The sequence below is a fragment of the Nomascus leucogenys genome, chromosome 20 (assembly GCF_006542625.1).
Source record: "Nomascus leucogenys isolate Asia chromosome 20, Asia_NLE_v1, whole genome shotgun sequence".
Lineage (NCBI taxonomy): Eukaryota > Metazoa > Chordata > Mammalia > Primates > Hylobatidae > Nomascus > Nomascus leucogenys.
The window spans coordinates 60082480-60102595 of NC_044400.1; the positions used below are offsets into that span (position 1 = coordinate 60082480).

Below are 20116 nucleotides of genomic sequence, written 5' to 3' on the forward strand. Positions count from 1 at the left end.
AAGTGGGGGCAAATGTTGTGTCCTCACATGGCAGAAGAGCAGAAAGAATGAACTTAACTCCTGCAAGTTATTTTTATAGTTGCATTAATTCATCCCTGAGGTAGAACCCTCATGACCTAAATATCTCCCATTAGTCCCCATCCCCCAACACATTTGCCTTGGGGATTAAGTTTCTAACATACAGATTCTGGGGACCACATTCAGACAATACCATCATCTATATAGTTAATTCACTTGAGAGATAAGGGCAAGGCAGGATATTGGGAGCATTTTTCTTCTTCTGAGAGCACTCTCATTGATTGGAATTGAGGGATTTTTTTTTTTTTTTGTCTTGGTTTTTCTTTTATAAGATAGGACAATCTTTTTTCCTGGTTTACAATATCTGTAAGTGTCCTTGTCAAAATGGCTGGTGGGAAGAGGGCCACCTAGCTGTTTGATCTGTAAGACCATAGTTTATTTTGGGCCTTGTGTCATTTTTATTCTAAAGCCCTTTCAAAATGTTCTGACAGGTGTTTAGTTCAGGTAAAGAGCTATTTTCCATTCTAATTTCTACTTTTGAATTAGCCTTCTAGTTTCGGTTTTAACTCCATTGACAAAATAAGATGAAAGGGCTGCTGTTACACTGGCACCGTTGTTAACTCCTGAATATTGTCAGGAGGTATATTATAGTCTATCCTGAAAATCTCCTATAGTTTCATCTTGTCTGTGTTTGCATTATTGAATTACGGTACAACAGATATTTATAGAAAACATTTGGGATGTTGCTTTCAGGAGGCTGTGTTCTACTTTACAGGGCTTTTTTTTTTTTTTTTTTTTCAGACTCAAGTTTATTGGGGAAAAAGCGATCCTTGTAGATCCCTTCTCATGTCAGTCCAATCAGCTTTTCTTTAAATCCAAGATTTAACACCTGAGGATCTGGCCAATATATGTATACATCGATATATTTAGGTTAGGTAACCCTGAATCATATGCATTCAAATGAATCCTAAATTCTTCTATAAATAGTTGCTGGTCTTACTTGGAAGTAGAAAAATGCTTGATTATTGCTCTTAATTCATCTTGGTGCAAAGTTTAAATTCTGCAGTTGCCTGCATACCTGGCTTTTGAGGGGAGAGGGATCTTTAGAAGCAATTGACATTTTAGAGTTTTAGGAGAGTTGCTGGGAAAATGCAGGAGTCCTGGACAAGAGGAAGAGAAGGGGGGGGGTTGATGGAAGTGAAGAAAGAGAGATAGCAGAAGGCTAAGGGATAAGAGGGACATCTGGATATAGGGAGCCAACCCAAAGGGGAAGATTTACTAGGAAATGAGTCTAGTTTGTTGTTGCTTAAGATGTCAAATTGCTTGTTAGCTTTAGCCAAAGCATCTTTTAGTGGAATAATTCTTGAATCAGAATTTCCTTTGGAGGCCTCTGTGTACCACTCAAAAACTTGCCCATCAGACCCAAGAAATCTTAATTCCCTTTCTTTTCTTGCCCATCAAATAAAAAAATTTGTCAAGTGTTTCCCAGAGCGGCCACTGAAGGCCCAACTCCTCATTGCTGAAGTTATGCCACTTAGAGAGATAGGCACAAGCATTAGGATTGTAATGAGAGTATGTATAAGAAGCAGAAGTTTTTCCTGGTGGAGAGGATTTAGACTTAGAGCACCCCATGAACGCTGGCTACTGTGTTGAAAGTTATGCTTGTGCTTATGCTGTCTCAGCCCCCAGCCTGATTTTTGCCCCTTTTGAACACAGACCGAACAATCTGTGCCCCCTGGCAGGCAGAATATCAGAATGACCTCTTTCTTTGGATCAAAAGCAAGCCCTCAGAACAAAAAATCAAGATGAAGGGAGAACTTCATCTAGTTTTATTGGTGACCCACAACAAAATTTGTCCAAATGGATGTAGTCTGGTGAGAACTGCAAACTCATCGGTCTGTGAAACTGGCTTAAACAACAGGGTTGTAGGGCCCATGGCCATGTTCTACCCTATGATTCTCCCTCTTATGGAAAACAACACTTTTAGATAGCACAATACAAAATAGAAGTACAAAGGACAGCACAAAGGATGAAAAGGAATTGCCTGATTCCACTAAGGATGCAAATAGGAACCAGTAACAAAATCTGAGTACCAGACTTCAAATGAATAGCTTAGGAACTCAAGGCAAACAGGGAGGAGTTTCAAGACAGCACTGACTTACCATGTTGGCATGGACTTGACAAGCCATAAGCAACAAGGCACAAGGAGCCCCTGTGGGCACCACAAGTGGCCAAAGGCTGAGGTCCACCGCCATGGACAGCATAGGCCATGTCTCAGTGAAGTCTCCGGGAAAACTGGAAATTCAGAACTTGCTAGAGAAGGGAGTCAGTCACCATCATTTGCATTTGTCAAGAGTCTCAAAGGCAGGCAGGGGACTGGGAAAGCTTTATAGTGAAAGATTCAGGTACGGGGAAGAATTCAGGTGTGCCGATTGGAGGTGTTGGCAAGGAGAAGCTAGAGGATGGCTAACCAGAAACAAGGCATCTTACGTAATTTGTTTAAGGAGGATATTTAGCTTTCTCTGGTTGGTCTTAAGTTAGAAGCGAGTAATAAAAGAGGGAAGCTGGCAGTCATTGCCCAAGTCTTAACCATTCTTGGCTGATTGCTGCAGAGGTGGTGGTTTGGAAGGCTAGTTGATAGAGAGGTTGTGGGTGGGAGTTCTGTTATCACATATGATCTGGCCATTGTCCATTTGTATAGTCAGTCTATCTAGGGGAAGATGTCATTGAGCAATTACCTCTCATTTAATCATCATAACTGCCTCTTCCATATCTCCATTTTACAGATAAGGAAAGCAAAGCTCAGGAAGTTCGAGTAATGTATTTAAGGTTATACAACTAGTGACACTAGCAGAATTTAAACCTGTGTGTTCTGGACCTATTTTAAATGATGCTTCATCTTGTAAAGACCATGAGGTTATTCTGACGTTGCCCTATGAAAAATAGTAATTACATAATATTATTAAAAATAGTAATTACATACTATTTTAAAATAGTAGTTACAAACTACTATTTTAAAATAATAATTACATACTATTTTTAATAGATAGCATCATTTAAAATAGGTCCAGAACACACAGGTTTAAATTCTGCTAGTGTCACTCGTTGTATAACCTTAAATACATTACTCAAACTTCTTGAGCTTTGCTTTCCTCATCTGTAAAACGGGGATATGGATAAATACTTGTTGGGTGAGTGAATGGATGAAAGTAATTTTAGAATACTTCTCTTGAAATTGCTTCCAAAGCTGGTATCTTTTGAATACCTTTAATGAATGCATATCTTGACAATGACTAATTTTTGGAAACAGACAAACATTTTTCTGAAGTAAGATGGTGAAGAAGGTGAGAGAACAAGCTGGCTTAAAAACCTGGCATGTCCATTCAGTAATGACATTAATTTTGGGATTTTTGCACATTTTGCATGTGATTGACAAAGCAGCTTTGAAGGCTTTTCCAAAGAAGAAGTTGCAAAAATAGTTGCATTTTGAGAATAAGAACTCAACTTTCCAAAAGTTTGAAAAATAGTCATTTAGAAAGTAAGCTAAGTTCTTGTTGTTTTGTGGTTTACCTTTCTGTTTAAAGTAGTTAAATGCTCTATGTCATTCAACAAATATTTATCAAACAGCTATTATGTATTTAGTGCTGTGCTTTGAACACAGATATCAATATAGCCCTTGTCAACCAGGAGCTCACAGTCTAGTTGAGACAGAAAATTAACAATTGAAATGTAATTCAACAAATACCATAAACAGACTGATACATATTAATAGCTGGATGCCATGCGAACATGCAGTAGAAACAGTGATGAGCTGGTACATGTTGAACAACTGACTTCTAGGGGAGTGGGTTGGAGGGTAAGGGCCTGATTTGTGGTGTTTACTGATTTCCATGGTGTAAATGCTCCCACCATGGCCAACGTGACATCATCAAAAGGGGAGTTGGAAGATGTGCAGTAGTATGACATTATATTGAATTTCCACCATATAGATAAAATGCATGTAAATAACCTGAAGAGCATAGATAATAGTAAAATGTAAAATAATTAGGAAGTGATGAATTTTGAGTATTTTTACTTTTGCTTTTAATATAATTTTTGAGTGGCTGTATTTAAAAACTAGCTCACAAAATCACTGAACATTTAACAATCGGCTCTTGCTAGTGGGTGTGAATCAGTGCAAGCGGGCATACCACCAGGTGAAAGCAATGTCAGGAATTACTGTAGGCTCACATAAGATGAAGATTGTAAGGAAACTGAAGGCAGGGATCTCCAGCAGTGAACCTCTAAGTTGTTGAATTGTTACAGGACTGCCAGGTTCCTATGCCCGCTGTGCAGGAACACACCAATATTCCGACAGCAGGCTTGCAGCAGACAAAGAGTTTTAATAATCACAAGTTACAAGCCAGGAAACAGGAAGAGTTCTCAAGCTTCAATCCATTTCATCAAGGGGTTCTAGGCAAAGGTTTTTAAGGGGATTTGTGGAGGGTGAGGGGCTGGAAAATTTGGGGTTATGGATTCGTTAGGGTAAGGGAGATGAAATCATTAGGATGTGACAATTGCATTCCTCCATGAATCAGCTTTTTATTGGGCCTTCTAGACAAGCTGGCATCCTTAGTTTTGTTGGTATGCGGGATCTAAAGAAGCAATGCAAATAGAAAGCTTATCTTCTCATAATGTCTTAGATTTTATCTATAGAGCAGAAAAAGAATGAAGAGTCTTGTGACAAAGGCCACATTCTCCTGGGGTAGTAAGTAGCAACCAGCTACAAGAAAGGCGGCCATACGGCAAGCTGGCTTAATAACAGCAGCTGTAAGCCTAGTTGGATTTTTTTCCCCCCCTTAATCAATTTTACAAAATGTTCTTGGGGATAGTTTCAGAATGGTCAAACTAATTCATTAATTCAATATCAACTTTTTTTTTAGGCCCTACTTTATTCTGGGCACTATTTTAGGTGCCCGGGGGAGGGGGGCACCGCAGCAAAAACCGAGGCCCTGCCGTTAGGTTAGAGAGTTTACATTCATGGATGTGTGTGTGTATAAACAAACGTCTGGCATGTCACGTGGTGAGTGGTAAGTGCTATGGCTAAACAGTAGTGTAAAGAGGAAAAGGAGTGGGGCACTGCTATTTCCTATGGGGTTGCGAGGCAGTAATAAGTGTGGAAATGTATCAAAGTAAAGATCGAAGGTTCTGGCATCTGACAAACAGTTTGAATAAGGCAGAAGCACAGACCCTGCACAGATCTCAACCATCCAACAGGACTGAAACACAGAACTTGGAAAAACCCACGTACCTGGTTCTTATTCTGCTCGCCCGGTCTGCACAAGTGTAAAATCCTTTCCTGAAGTTCGTATCAGGAACACCTGGGTTTAACTAGACCAATCAGCCGCAGCGGGGCTGGGCTAACTTCAGTCCCTCCTTTGCCTGAAGTCAGCGAAAAGCGCGGACTCCCTCGCGCATGCTCAAATACGCCAACTTCCTCCTGGAGCGCCATCTGAGAAGGTCTGCGCATGTGCACGAACGAGAAGTGTTTTTCTTTTTTTTTTTTTTTTTTTTTTTTTTTTTGTCCCAAGGCGCTGCCGTACCGTCCAGGCGGCGAGTTGCATTCTGGTTCCGTCTTGTGTCTGGCGTGTGGAGCTAGTGCTCCCGCTTATTCGCCACTGTTGCCACCGCTGTCATGAACCGCGAGAGCTTCGCGGCGGGCGAGCGGCTGGTGTCGCCGGCTTACGTGCGGCAGGGCTATGAGGCCCGCCGCTCGCATGAGCACCTCATACGGCTGCTTCTGGAGAAGGTACCGAGCTGTCGGTCCCCTCCCCAGCTGCTGCGACCCCGGGGCTCTGGCCCCGCCGGCCGTCCCCGCTGGTGCTGCCTCACCGGCAGCTCTTTGCTGCTTGAGACTAGTCCCAAGTCTGTCTCAGCTTGGCTTGCCCTAGCTGACCGACTGCGGTCTGTGCCTTCTCAGCCTTGCCAAAGCCAGTGAAAGCCAAAGGGTGTTCTTATAAGGGGGTGTTGAAGTCGGGGTTCTGAGTCCCGCTGTTTCTAACTTCAGAATGCGGAAGTGAGGGAAAGTCCCAATGTACTTTTTTATTCGCGGAAAGGGCAAAGTTTGCACCTCCATCTTTCACCACCCTCAACGACTCAGAGCACATAATGGTGTTTGTAGACCACCGTAGGCTAACTCGAACCACGTGCTTTCCGCGGAACTTCACAGGTCTCCCTCCTGCCAGCGTTACTGTATTTTAATTTCATTAAAAGTTTTGGTGTGTTTGTTTTTTTGAGACAGAGTCTCGCCCTTTCGCCCAGGCTGGAGTGCAGTGTCGCGATCTCCGCACACTGCAACCTCCGCTTCCCGGGTTCATGCCATTATCCTGCCTCAGCCTCCCGAGTAGGTGGGACTACAGGCACCCGCCACCACACCCGGCTAATGTTTTTATTTTTAGTAGAGACAGGGTTTCACCATGTTGGCCAGGATGGTCTCAAACTCCTGACTTCAAGTGATCGGCCATTCTTGGCTTTCCAAAGTGCTCGGATTACAGGCGTGAGCTACCGCGCCTGGCCAATATTTCTTTGAAGTTTGACAACTACCGCCCTTCTCCACGTCCCACCGCCCCAGTCGTAGCGCCCTGGTTTGAAGCATCTTCACTGGGGATGTGGTGTATTGGTTTTCAGTTAGTTTCACTTACGGAAATTTAAATATCTGAGTAAACCTCATTGGATGCATTTATCATCACTTCTCGAAATCTGTAAATGTAATCAAATGTGCAAATGTTTTGCCTCCTTGCATTCTCTATCTAGTGGTGAATTTATGCCTGAATTTTAGAAAACAAGGAGCGTGGCAAAATACACATTAAAAATAAAAAATGTATTCCTGTAGTGTTCCAGAGAACGATAGTTTTATTAAATATAATCATAAGTTTTTTTTTTTTTTTTTTAAGGGCAAGTGTCCAGAGAATGGCTGGGATGAAAGTACACTTGAACTCTTTTTACATGAACTTGCAATCATGGACAGCAACAATTTCTTAGGCAATTGTGGTGTGGGAGAAAGGGAAGGGAGAGTGGCATCCGCATTGGTTGCTCGTCGTCATTACAGGTATCTTTTTTTAAGTAGTAAGGGAGATATATCGTTTATTTATTTTTGGTTCAAAATAATGGCAGCAGTATTCATCTTATTAGATTATCAAATGTCTGTTTGTAAACCACTTCTTTCCTGCTCTAATGGATATGTAAACCAAATGCAACAGGGAGATGGAAACAATTTTAACTCAGCAGGTGATTTTCAAAGACAATAGAGTAAAAATATGTGGAGTTACCCTGTCAGGTTCTGGGTGACTAACACAGGCTATACATTTTCTTAGGAACGGTTACCCTAATAAACATATCTGGTTGTAAGAGGTCAAAATCCATTAAGGTTGTTTATAGTTTTCCATATTTCTTTTCTAACATTGGTAGTGTTTTTTTTTTTTTAGAATGATTTATAGTTATCAACTTTAAATTGTTTTAAACTGTGTTTAAACTGAATCCCATTTTATTAATACCTCTCTGTTGCAATAGTTACAGGGAAAGGTGTATTAGATTATTAAGTGACCTTTTTCTTTTGCATTATTGCAGAAAGGTTTTCATCAATTTTGATAACGATTTAATTGGTAGTTAATATGATCACTCCTTGCCCTGTCTGCTAAACTTTCTGTGAAGTGTAAACTCTTTTAAATGAAACCCCTGTCTTCCATGCTTTTACATTATAATGAAAATTTCCTGGGCATACTAGAATTTGTATTTCAGTAAAAAACCACTGCAGTCAAAACTGATGATAATGCCTAACTTGGATGAAAATTTCAGTTAACAGTTTGCTGGTAACACGGTTGATAATATATGTAAGAAACGTTTTGTACATGAGATTTCAGTGGTGAGGAAGTACAACACTAGTATTCTTCGATAATCCCCCATACCGAATTTTTGATACATTTGACTGTCAATTAGAAATTACTCAAATTACAAAAGAGTTTTTTGTTTTAAAGAGTATTGAGAGGTATCTTTAAACAATGTATAATATCGTCTAATTTAAAATGAGATTTGCACACTGATTTTCTAGGAGCATATAGTTCTTTTAAAATTAAGGCAATATTTGAACCATCACTGGAACTTAGCCCAGTGTGTGATTAGGGGAAAAGTAAAGAAAAAAGATAATTTGGCTGGGCACGGTGGCTCACGTCTGTAATCCCAGCACTTTGGGAGGCCAAGGCGGGCGGATCACGAGGTTAGGAGATCCACACCATCCTGGCTAACATGGTGAAACCCCGTCTCTACTAAAAATACAAAAAAATTAGCCCGGCGTGGTGGTGGGCGCCTGTAGTCCCACCTACTCGGGAGGCTGAGGTAGGAGAATGGCGGGAACCTGAGAGGTGGAGCTTTCAGTGAGCCAAGATCACGCCACTGCACTCCAGCCTGGGCGACAGAGCGAGACTCCATCTCAAAAAAAAAAAAAAACAGATAATTTAATGTTTCATATATTCTAGTTTTCTATTGCTACAGAACAAACCACCCTAAAATTAAGTGGCTTAAAACATTTATTATTACCTCTCATAGCTTTTTGGATTAACTGGGCTCAGTGGGGTAAGTATTGCTTTGGGTCTGTCATGTAGTTGCAGTCAGATACTAGCTGAGAGTTTAGTCATCTGAAGGTATGCCTAGCATGAAAATTTCACACAGTCACTTCTGCTAGATTCTTCCTGGCCAAGCAAGTCGCTAAGTTCAGCCCAGATTCAAGTGGAGAGGAAGTAGACTCCATCTCTTGCTGTGGGAGTAGCATGTGGGCATAGGGAGAAAAAGAATTGATGGTGGCCGTCTTTGGAAACTAGCTATGACAGCATAATTGATGAAGTTGTTTCAATTTAAGTAGGAGAGTTCCACATCATTAATAGTTTGTGACATATATCTGTAACAGCCAAAAATTGCTCCTGGTGTTTTTTTGGTTATTATATTTGCATATTTGTACATTGTATTACTCGGAATGCTGAATGTATTTGTCCAGCTTTTGGCCCATTTTTTTGCTTAGGTTCATTCATGGCATTGGACGATCGGGTGATATTTCTGCTGTGCAACCAAAAGCTGCAGGCTCTAGCCTTTTGAACAAAATTACCAATTCTTTGGTCCTGGACATTATAAAGCTGGCTGGTATGTACCATCTTAATCATAATGCTTTTGGCTGACTGGACACACACACACACCATTGACTCATTTCATTTATTACTGCTCCTTTCCAAAAAGAGTATGAGTGGCTTCTGAAAAGACTTCTTTTTGTTTTTTTTTTCTGAGACGGAGTCTCGCTCTGTCGCCCAGGCTGGAATGCAGTGGCACGATCTTGGCTCACTGCAAGCTGCATCTCCTGGGTTCACGCCATTCTCCTGCCTCAGTCTCCTGAGCAGCTGGGACTACAGGCGCCCGCCGCCATGCCCGGTTAATTTGTTTTTGTATTTTTAGTAGAGACAGGATCTCACCGTGTTAGCCAGGATGGTCTCGATCTCCTGACCTTGCGATCCGCCCGCCTCGGCCTCCCAAAGTGCTGGGATTACAGGCATGAGCCACCGTGCCCGGCCGAAAAGACTTTTTTTTTTTTTAAAATAAAAAGTCTTTAGAATAAGATAGAAAATCAGAGCCATAAGCCCAGAAGTTGAATTTGGCATTGAGCTTCCCAAGAGTGAGTACAGAAACAGAAGCACTAGGGCTACGACTCTTACTATTTTATAGATGAAATATATTATTTCCTCAAGAAGGCTGCTGGGTGCTTAGCGGGATAACAGATTTCTGTTTTGCTTCTCATTTGTAGGTGTCCATACAGTAGCCAACTGCTTTGTAGTTCCTATGGCAACTGGTATGAGTCTAACTCTGTGTTTCTTAACATTACGACACAAAAGACCAAAGGCAAAGTATATTATATGGCCACGAATAGACCAGAAGTCCTGCTTTAAATCCATGATCACTGCAGGTAAGAGAAGTGTCATATATAATGTTTTAAACATCATAATTAGGAAATTCAGGTTTCTTATATAAAGATAGATAAATGAAAAATAAACTAACTCTCTTCTCTATTGCTTTTTGAAAAGAAAAAATTGTGGTAAAATATATGTAACAAAATTTAATATTTGTATTACTTTATGCAACTTTTAAGTTTATGGATACTTAAATATCTATGGTTCCATAATTATTATTTGTTGTGGGACCTTTGCTTATATACTAGTTAAGTGTACTGTTTTAATTGAAAATGTGAAAACAATTTTTATGCAAAATTTACAGTATACATTTTGTTTTCATAGGAGGCTTTTGTAGGCTATGAGATAGATCAGTGATCCTTAGGCTGCTGAAATTTATTATGTTTTTCTTTAGAGATAAAACATTAAGTAGATGATTGTGATTTGTTTCACTGAGTGAATTGTATTATTATTTATGTCCATCTCTGAAATAAAGTGAACTTTAAAATAAAACAGAAATATCACCAGAGAATAAGTAGACTTAATTTTCTGTGGATTGAAATTGAACTGGATTAAAGTGATCCTTTTTGTCATCAGTGTCTATGTTATTACTTCTATAGATATCTATTTAACATTTGTTTTCCTTGCTTTCCAGAATTCATTCTTGTCATATCCAAGTGTTAAAGAGACTTATGGTCCTAAAATTGTGTAGTAGTCTCTCACATTATTTTGACATGCCTTTGACTAATACCAGTACTGAGCCATGTGTTTATTACCAGAGGAAGGTTAATCTACCAAAATAAATATTAAGAGTTCTTGTGTAGAATAGCATGCTTCCTAGAGTTTCAGGATCTTCCCTTATTTTAGTTCACACTAACATTTTGTTTTCTGGTTGGTTTGGTTAGGTTTTGAGCCTGTGGTGATAGAAAATGTTTTGGAAGGTGACGAGCTGCGTACAGACCTGAAAGCAGTGGAGGCTAAAGTCCAGGAACTTGGGCCTGATTACATTCTGTGTATTCATTCTACTACATCCTGTTTTGCTCCAAGGGTGCCTGATAGGTAAATGATTTGTGAATATTGTCCTTTAGCTGTTTATCAGTCTTTTAAATAAAATATGATATACTAATTCTCAAATATGCTTAAATAACACTTCATAATAAATAGGTGAATGGTCTTTTCTAAGAGAATAGATTGACCTTGTGGGGAAATAGCGTTAATGGCTTGGGAAACCAACCATTTGAAATATAACAAGGAAAAATAACTAGTACAGGGTGGGGAGCTCCCTTTATCACCTGAGTCGATGCAGACCGTCTCTGTTTTCTTGCTCTTTGCCCTGTTTCTGATCTCTTAGCATGTTTTTTCTTATTATTTAATAGAAGTTTCTTTTCTAAGCTAAATGTTGGGTTTACTTCTTTTCATTGCTATCAGTATTAATAAATTAAAAAAAATTAGGATTGTTTACTTTCAAATTTCTGTAATTGGAAGATTAACTCAGATTATACCTTAGGTGTGCATAGTGGTTGTCATTGTCTGCGTTTTGAGAATAATACAAATATTTAAGAAATAAAAGCAAAAAGGAAAGAAAAAGTAAAGGTTTACTCTTCTAAAGGATAGCCACACATTTTTATTCTGAAAATGTAATAGGCTCAGGTCTAGTAATACAGATTTCTGTTTTTGACTACAATTTTTTTTGTTGTTTCATTTTAACATTTTGAATGGAAGTGGTAATAATTTGTAAGAACTATATCGACTTCGGGCTTTTCTTGTAGCATCAAGTTATACTTTGGTTTTAATGCATGGAATTACATTATTTGGCAGTAATGAATGCCATGTTGGCTTTTGTTGTCTTATAGGCAGATTGTAAGAGACAGTTTTTTAACTGTGCTCTTAAAAATTTACCTTGCTACATTCATGAGCCTGTCTACTCTAAGATTACTTTTCATATGCTTTGTGGTTTATTCATTACTTACCAGATTTCAAATTTGTATTGAAATATTAAATAAGCATTGTTCTTTATTGATGGTTTTGATAGCTATAAAATTTTTAATGTGATAGAAATCACATTTTGAAAAACAGCATATGGATATTTGTATTAGTTGGATTACTTATCCTTGTGGATACTTTGCTTTTGTTTCATTTTGACTAACGTCTGTTGAATGTTTACAGTATGCGTGGCACAGCGTTAAGTGTTTTACCTGTATTATCTCGTTTAGAAAAAATTTAATGAAGTTTTTTATCAGTCAGAAAAATTCTCATTTGTCACCGTTATGTAATGAATATTTCTGAATAAGAGTGAAGTTTAGGAAAAGGGTGATGCACAGTAATGTTTGAATTTCTGACTTTATTAAATTTTAAAACCACATGTTTTTTTTTACATCAGCTTCATTCCTTTATAGTCTTAATTTTTTGGTTACAGTATACATTTTGTTTTTATTAGTTAATCAGACAAAAACTATTGTGGAGGAAATTCAATTAAGGGAGATATTGCAAAAAAGAAGGGTATTATTTCTTCTAACTGATAAACGCCTTAAATTGGCTTCTAAGTTAGAAAACAATTTGATACATATGAAAAATATTTTTTCTGCTTCTCCTTTCATTTAATACTTTTTTTTTTAACACACCCTAACCATTAACAGATTAAGGTAATTCAGATTATTTAAAACTACTCACAAGTTATTTTTTTTTCTTTTAAAAATAGAGCTTAATGTTATGGAGCCTTATTTTCAAAGAAGTTCTTTATTAAGGAATATTTTCATTAGAACACGCACATATGAAAGTGCCTTTTATTTTACGAAGAAAATACTTTGGTGTATCCCAGAAGGTCTATTTTGTTAAAAACATCATCTGATTAGTTTGAAGTAATAAAAAGGATTTCTATATCAATTTGTAGGGTTTGTGAAAATGAATGATAAAATGAGTTTTTAATTCATAAGACTTCAAGCAAGCAAGTTGATAACTTGTTTTTGGTCTGAGGCAAACTGGACAAAAACAAAACTTGTAACAGATGAACATAATGGTATTCCTACTTACAGTTAAAACTGTATTAATGACATCTACTAGAAATAGGGCATGTATTGTGCGTACATCGGTAATTCAAACTATATATTTGAAGTATATCCTGTCAAAAAGGACTTTACTTGCATAGAAATGCTTTCAAATTCTTCATACTTTAGAAAGAAAACTTTTAATAATTTTACTAAAACATAGGATTTAGTTTTAGTCTCATAGCATGAAGACATTTCTATTAAAGATGAGCTCAGTCTCAAGAAGTATTTGGCTTTGTGAAAGAACATCTATTTATTATGCTGTCACTGAAATTTATTACCTTACTTTGCATAAAGTTAGACTCTCAAATTAGATTAATATGAGAGGTGTAAAATGAAAAAGTAAGAGTAGATAAGGGTGGATTTAAAACCAGTAGCTATTTAGAAGATTCCTCAGTATCCAAGTTGTTGGAAAATGTTAGTTATTTTGGTAATGACACATTTTAATGTTCTGTATTTTTTAATACATTAAAGTCTATTTGAGAATGCATTTTTTATTTTATGAGATGTTTAATGTGAGATTTCTTAAGATTCCAGATATGCTAATTATTTTGCAGATACTAGCTTCACTATGGTAAGCAACCAAAAGTGGAAAAAAAGAGCATACCATCTTGTGAGGGGTCATTATAAATAATCTTCTGGCTTTCTGTTTAGGGAATTTTTAATTTTAAAATGATTTGCCATCTACATAAATTTTTGTTTTTTTTCATATATTGATAACATTAGTTTAAAAGCCTTTTTAGGTTTATTCGAAAGAGCTTGCTATGTATTTCCAAGCTGCTGAATTACATGTCAAAATACTGCAATAGAAATTTCAGTGTTTGTCGTTTTTTTCCCTTGGTGTACATAAGGATAACTATTAAATTTTTAAAAAAGTTTCTGCACTATCATTTATAAAGCACAGTGTGAGTATGTCTTTCTATTGAATATTTATGTTTATAGATTAGAAGAACTGGCTGTGATTTGTGCTAATTATGACATTCCACATATAGTCAATAATGCTTATGGAGTGCAGTCTTCAAAGTGTATGCATCTCATTCAGCAGGTAAGAGAGTTTAAAATGATATATATGTCAAGGAAAAATTCATTTTACCATATTATAGGATTATTACTTTTTCTTACAATCTGATATCATAAAAACAGTTATTTATGACTCTCTGTTTCAGGTTGTGTTAGGAACTTACATCTGATAATCTCTCAATAAAAGTCATTATTCTTTGGTACTATGGTGATAATTGGACTGATAGCTTTGGTAGGCTGAAATCAACATAGAACTACTTTAGTAGTTTAACTTTTAACTTTCTGAGACTGTTTCATTACCAGGATTTTCATTTTTCTAATATACTGGATTATACAATTTAAAAAATATATGATTTGGTCTATAAGGAATTATTGTACCTTATTATCTTAGACTAGAAGTGACTTCATTTATAAACATACTAGTATATAGCTGTTTTTGTATTTTTTTTTTAAGCATCAGCTAGATCCTGGTCATTTGTTTTAGGTTCTAATTTTGAAAATATGTCTTTGTTTCCCATGTCACTTATAATAAGAACTATGGCCTGCAAGGCTTTGTGTATTCAGGCCTTTGCTGATTTGCTGATTTCATTTTCCACTGCTTTCCTTTTGCCTGCTGTGCTCCAACCATCCTTGCTGCCTTACTTTTTTTTCCATTTTGTCATGTGCCTGCACTTCCAGGCCTTTGCTCTTGCTCATCCCACTCACTGGACTGCTCTTCTAGAGAGTTACGTAGCTTTCTTTAGGTCAGTGAGACTTCCTCAGAAAGGAATGACAATCAATGATTGTTATTATTGACAATCAATAACTGGTTACTGAACAAAGTGAATGAATAAATGAAATATTGTGTTCATTTATACATGTATGATATAGGCTATATAGTTTGTGTGCATAATGATGTTAATATATATACTCAGTTTTGACATACATGTCAAACCCTATCTAATACTTCCCCCTTCCTCGCTAGCGTTTTCTACTTTTTTATTTTTTTGAGATAGGGTCTCTTTCTGTTGTCCAGGTTGGAGTGTGGTGGTGCAACCACAGTTCACTGCAGCCTCAACCTCCCATGCTCAAGTGATCCTCCTACCTCAGCTTCCCGGGTAGCTGGGACCACAGGTGTGTGCCACCACACCCAGCCAACTTTTTGTATTTTTTCTAGAAATGGGCTTTTGTCATGCGGCCCAGACTGGTCTCAAACTCCTAGGCTCAAGCCAGCCTCCCCCCTCGGCCCCCCAAAGTGCTGGGATTGCAGGTGTGAGCCACTGCGCCCAGCTGTTGCTAGCATTTTCTATCCTTCTTTTTGCTTTTTTACCATGTTCATTGATTTTAAGATGCAATGTTCTACATTTTGACATCTGAAATTGTGATGTCTTATAATCAGTGGTATCTTACAATGTTAATAGGCAATGGTTTTTTTTTTAACGTAGTGACATATAAAGTAGTGATGTTTCTTAAAATTGATGGCTCCTTGCTATTTTTCTCCAGAACACTTATCACCATTTGATATAATGTTTGTTATTGACAGTAATTAGAATTAAGGTTCTGTTGGGGTAGAACTTTGTTTTGTTCACTGCTGTGCCCTCAATACTTAGGACAATATCTGGTACATAATGGACAGTTAATAACTGGTTACTGAACAGTCAGTGAATAAATGAAGTATTGTATTTATGCATGTATGATATGGACTACATAGTTTGTGTGCGCAGTGATGTTAATATACACATTCAGTTTTGACATACATGTGTGATTTGTGTTATGTGGGCATAAGTTATTCACAGATTAGCTGTGGCCTACTCCAATATGGTAAATGCTCTGAAGCACGATAGATACTATCTAGTACATTTTTTTTGTCTTTTATATTATTTTTAGTATACTAGTATCATCTTTTACATAAATGTGGTTTACATGAAATAGTAATCGCTGATTTGCTTAATTTCCTTACTCAACTTTGTATCAGTTAGGATGTCATTGGCAGCAAGTAAGACACCCAACTCAAGTTGGCTTAAACCAATAAGGAAATGGATTAATTTATATAGCAAGTCCAGAGGTGGAGTGGGTTTAAGGCATGGTGTGTTGGGATTTCTTAAAACCTTTAGAGAAAGACTGTTTACCATTTCCTTGGTATTTCTTTTTGTTATTCTTTAACTTTTTAAGGCTTCTTCACTTATTGTAGACTAGGTTATATCTAATTTGTATGGTCATAGAGGAAGGGTACAATTTTCTACACTGGAAATCTTGAAAAACATTTTATTTCAGTGATTGATTTTTATTCTTCCTTTCCCTTTCCCCATTGCTCTTCTTCTGTGTAATTTTTAGCAGCTTCTCTTTTAAAAGTCAAATACCATCAGCATTACTAAAAGTTTAGGAAAGTGAGGAAGGAGTAGAAGATCACTCATAATGCTATTACCCTAACAAATACCCTTAACAATTCATGTATTTACTTTTTCTCTTTTTATATGCATATTGTTTTTACATAGTTATATTCATTGTGTACATGTAATTTTTTTAGTGTTATATTTCTGTACCCTTCAGATGCCTATAAAGTTTTCATAATGATCATTTTAATGATACAACATATTTTTAAATACTAGAAAATTTGGTGGTGCATTTGAAGAGGTTAAAACTAAGAGAGGGTGGGTATGGTGGCTCACCTCTGTAATTCCAGCACTTTGGAAGGCTGAAGCTTGTGGATCACTTGAAGCCAGGAGTTTGAGACCTCCCTGGGCAACAAAGCGAGACTCCATCTCTACAAAACTAAAATAAAAAAAAAATATATCTGGATGTGGTGGTGTGTACTTGTAGTCCCAGCTACTCAGGAGGCTGAGGCAGGAGAATGGCATGAACCCAGGAGGCGGAGCTTGCAGTGAGCTGAGATAGCCCCACTGCACTCAGCCTGGGCGACAGAGCGAGACTCCGCCAAAAAAAACAAAACAAAAAGCTCCAGAATACAATAAGAAGGTGCCCTTGGAGTTGCACATCCCTAATACTCTGCTTTGTCATTACCTCTCTGCATTAGGAGGTGTTTTACTAAAATTTTAACCAAAAAATAAAACTATAAGATGGATGAATAAACTTTTAAATGCAGATATTGTTGCAAATAATGTATTACCTTCTAAAGTTGACATTTCTTAAAAAATTTCTTTGATACCTAATATCTGGATATATTTATGGAGTGCATGTGATATTTTGATACATGTACAGATTGTGGGATGATTAAGTCAGAGTATTTAGGCTATCCATTACGTGGCATTTATTATGTCTTTTTGTGTTGGGAACATTTCACATCCTCTCTTCTAGGTATTTTGAAATATACAATACATTGTTGTTAACTATAGTCACTGTACTGTGCTATTGAACATTAGAACTTATTAAATATAGCAAATATATAAACATTCTATTTTTCCCAAATTGGCCTTCATGAAAAGAGGTTGTGGCACTATTGATTTAAATCAAATGAATACTTGAGTCTTGTTGAGTGCAGGTTGCTGTTTCATGACATTCTAAAAAATTAAAGTTAGCTTTAATTCATCTCAATATTCCTTATTGTTAATATATACCATTTACTACACACTCTCCTACTAGGCTTTTTTTTTTTTTTTTTTTTGAGGCAGCGTCTTGCTCTGTCGCCCAGGCTGGAGTGCAGTGGCGCGATCTCGGCACACTGCAAGCTCTGCCTCCCAGGTTCCCACCGTTCTCCTGCCTCAGCCTCCTGAGTAGCTGGGACTACAGGCGCCCGCCACCACGCCCGGCTAATTTTTTGTATTTTTTAGTAGAGAAGGGGTTTCACCGTGTTAGCCAGGATGGTCTCAATCTCCTGACCTCGTGATCCACCCACCTCGGACCGTGCCCGGCCCCCTATTAGGCTTTTAAAGTTATCAGCTGAATCCTGACAACTTAAGGTGTACTTCTCATTCCCATTCTGCACATGGAGAAATAAAAAAAGTGGGATTAAGTGACTTGCCTAAGGTCCTATAGCTACAAAATAGCCCATCTAGTTCAGTGTGACTCCAAAGTCCCATTTTTCTGTTAAAAAACAAAGTACTAAAGTACTAATACTCTAAGTCTTTTCTTGAGAAAATAATATTGCAAGAATCAATCAGTGAAGAAAGAACTATAAATAAATTTTTAAATTTTTATTGTTTTAACATTATGTTTTTAACTTTTTTGTTTTTAAGATGAGGCCCCAGAATGACTTAATGCTGAGCATATAGAATATTCTGTATGCACATAACTGCACCCCCAGGCGAAGTCAGTTTTGAATAACCTATATTTCTGTTTATATTTACTAAAATGATGAATTTAAGAGATTCATGAATTATGGATGTTAGGATAGATTAATGGAGAGGGATATAGTAGAGTCACAAAAATATGCATATAAGGCTAATTATTTTGAGTCAGAATGGATTGTAAAGCTCCAAAAGTGTGAGAAGCAGCAACTTTGCCTATTAAGAATTTGAGAGAAGTAGGTGTTACTACTGTTTATTCACAAACCCAATTGTCACTTCATTCAACAAATACTTTCTGGGTTCCTGCTTGTGTACCAGGCACCAGGGTAGGAACTGGAGATGAAATAGTGAATCTGACAAAATCTTTAACCCTCATAGAGCATTCTATTTTTTGTGGGAAAGCAGAGAGTAAAACTTGAGTATGACAAGTCTTGGATAAATGCTCTGGTATTTGGGGAGGTTGGATGTCATTAGATGGAGTGATCTGGGAAGCACTCTTCAAGAAGTACACGTGGGTGAAGCTCTGAGTGACGTGAAGGAGGAAGCGTTGCAGCTCTCTAGAGAGGGAGATTCCAGACAGAAGCTAACAGCCAAGACTCTGAGGCAGGAGTGTGCTTGGAATATGTGAGAAATAGCAAGGAGGCCAGTATGGCTGAACCGTAATGAACAAGGTGAACAGTGGTTGTAGAGCTTTGAGGTGTGTTAAGGGTTTGGGATTTTATTTTTGGTATGATCATTGGCCATGGAAGGATTTCAAGCAGGAAAGAGTGACATGCTATGTGGGAAATAGACTGCAGGGAGGCAAGAGTGGAAGGCTGTTGTAGCAACCCATATGAGATTTGTTGGTGACTTTGGCCAGGGTGGTAGTTGTAAAGGTGGTAATAAATGCTTTTATTCAGATGTATTTCGAGAGTGGATTTTAGAGCATATACTGGTGACTTAGATGTAGCTGAAAAAAAGGGGTCTGTACCATTTTTGAGATTGGGTCTGGCCTGTTTGTTTTCTTGTCACAGAATGTGCTGCCTTTTAAATGCTTTCTGTGTTTTAGTGATGGAAGGGTTCTAGCAAAGTCTGGTGCACTGATTCCTCTAGTACTTCTGCTTCCAATTTAGGTTCCTGTTTCTCTCAGGAGGCCTTGGACAGTACTAAAATGTTAATACAAAGGCAACTCTGACTGTTCCACTTATCTTTATATGCTGCTACTTTGCATGTTTTCCAGTTTTTTTTTATTCTGTTCATCTTATATGCGTCTCTCTGTTTTCCTGTGATATGGTGAGATTTTCTCTGATCATGGTTTATTAGGAAATTAGAAAGAAGAGGAAGAGGAAGGTTAAGATTTGAACAGTTGTATAATGGCCTCCAGAGCAGCTGCTCCTCTTCCCTGCTTCGGCTGCTTCCACCTGTTGCCTGGATCTCGACTCTTAGATTAGGCCAGCTATCTGCTCCTTCTATTCTCCCTCAGATAGCGAGGTGTGAAAATGAAGGTCAAATATGGTTATAATATTAATAGGAATGTAGATTGTGAGTACAGATTGAAAATCTGTGGCTACAGATAAAGAAAAAGACTATCTTAGTTGTAATTTAGGTAGTATCTCTATTTTTAAGAGGAGAAAATTGAAGCACATTAGACAGAAGGTCATAGACTGTGTTGGATGAGGACCGAACTTAGTTTTACATTTCTAGTAGGTAAGTATTCAATTTTTCACCAGAATGTTAGATTTTCACTGGAAGTTCATTTGCAGTGGCATGAAATCATCTAAGTTTATAATATTAGGGAGCATGAGTTATGTAGAAACATTGCTTCTAGAATTGCCAAGAGTATACAAATAAAATTTCCATTAAGTGATGT

General features: G+C 37.6%; 1 protein-coding gene and 1 long non-coding RNA gene across 2 annotated transcripts in view; one reads left to right on the top strand and one right to left on the bottom strand.

Annotated features, from left to right (window-relative positions):
- The window catches only part of LOC105738309, a 46596-nt gene extending 41175 nt beyond the window's left edge, over window positions 1-5421 (bottom strand). The window contains exon 1 of the long non-coding RNA XR_001114098.2: window positions 5309-5421. This is a non-coding gene — a long non-coding RNA (uncharacterized LOC105738309). The remainder of the gene's footprint in view (window positions 1-5308) is intronic.
- Window positions 5422-5479: 58 nt separating this feature from the next.
- SEPSECS (Sep (O-phosphoserine) tRNA:Sec (selenocysteine) tRNA synthase) overlaps window positions 5480-20116 on the top strand; it is a 40612-nt gene continuing 25975 nt past the window's right edge. Inside the window, exons 1-6 of the mRNA XM_003258545.4 lie at window positions 5480-5806; window positions 6951-7105; window positions 9068-9186; window positions 9839-9997; window positions 10886-11039; window positions 13967-14069. Coding sequence (XP_003258593.1) covers window positions 5693-5806; window positions 6951-7105; window positions 9068-9186; window positions 9839-9997; window positions 10886-11039; window positions 13967-14069 — 804 coding nt within the window. The 5' untranslated portion in view covers window positions 5480-5692. The remainder of the gene's footprint in view (window positions 5807-6950; window positions 7106-9067; window positions 9187-9838; window positions 9998-10885; window positions 11040-13966; window positions 14070-20116) is intronic.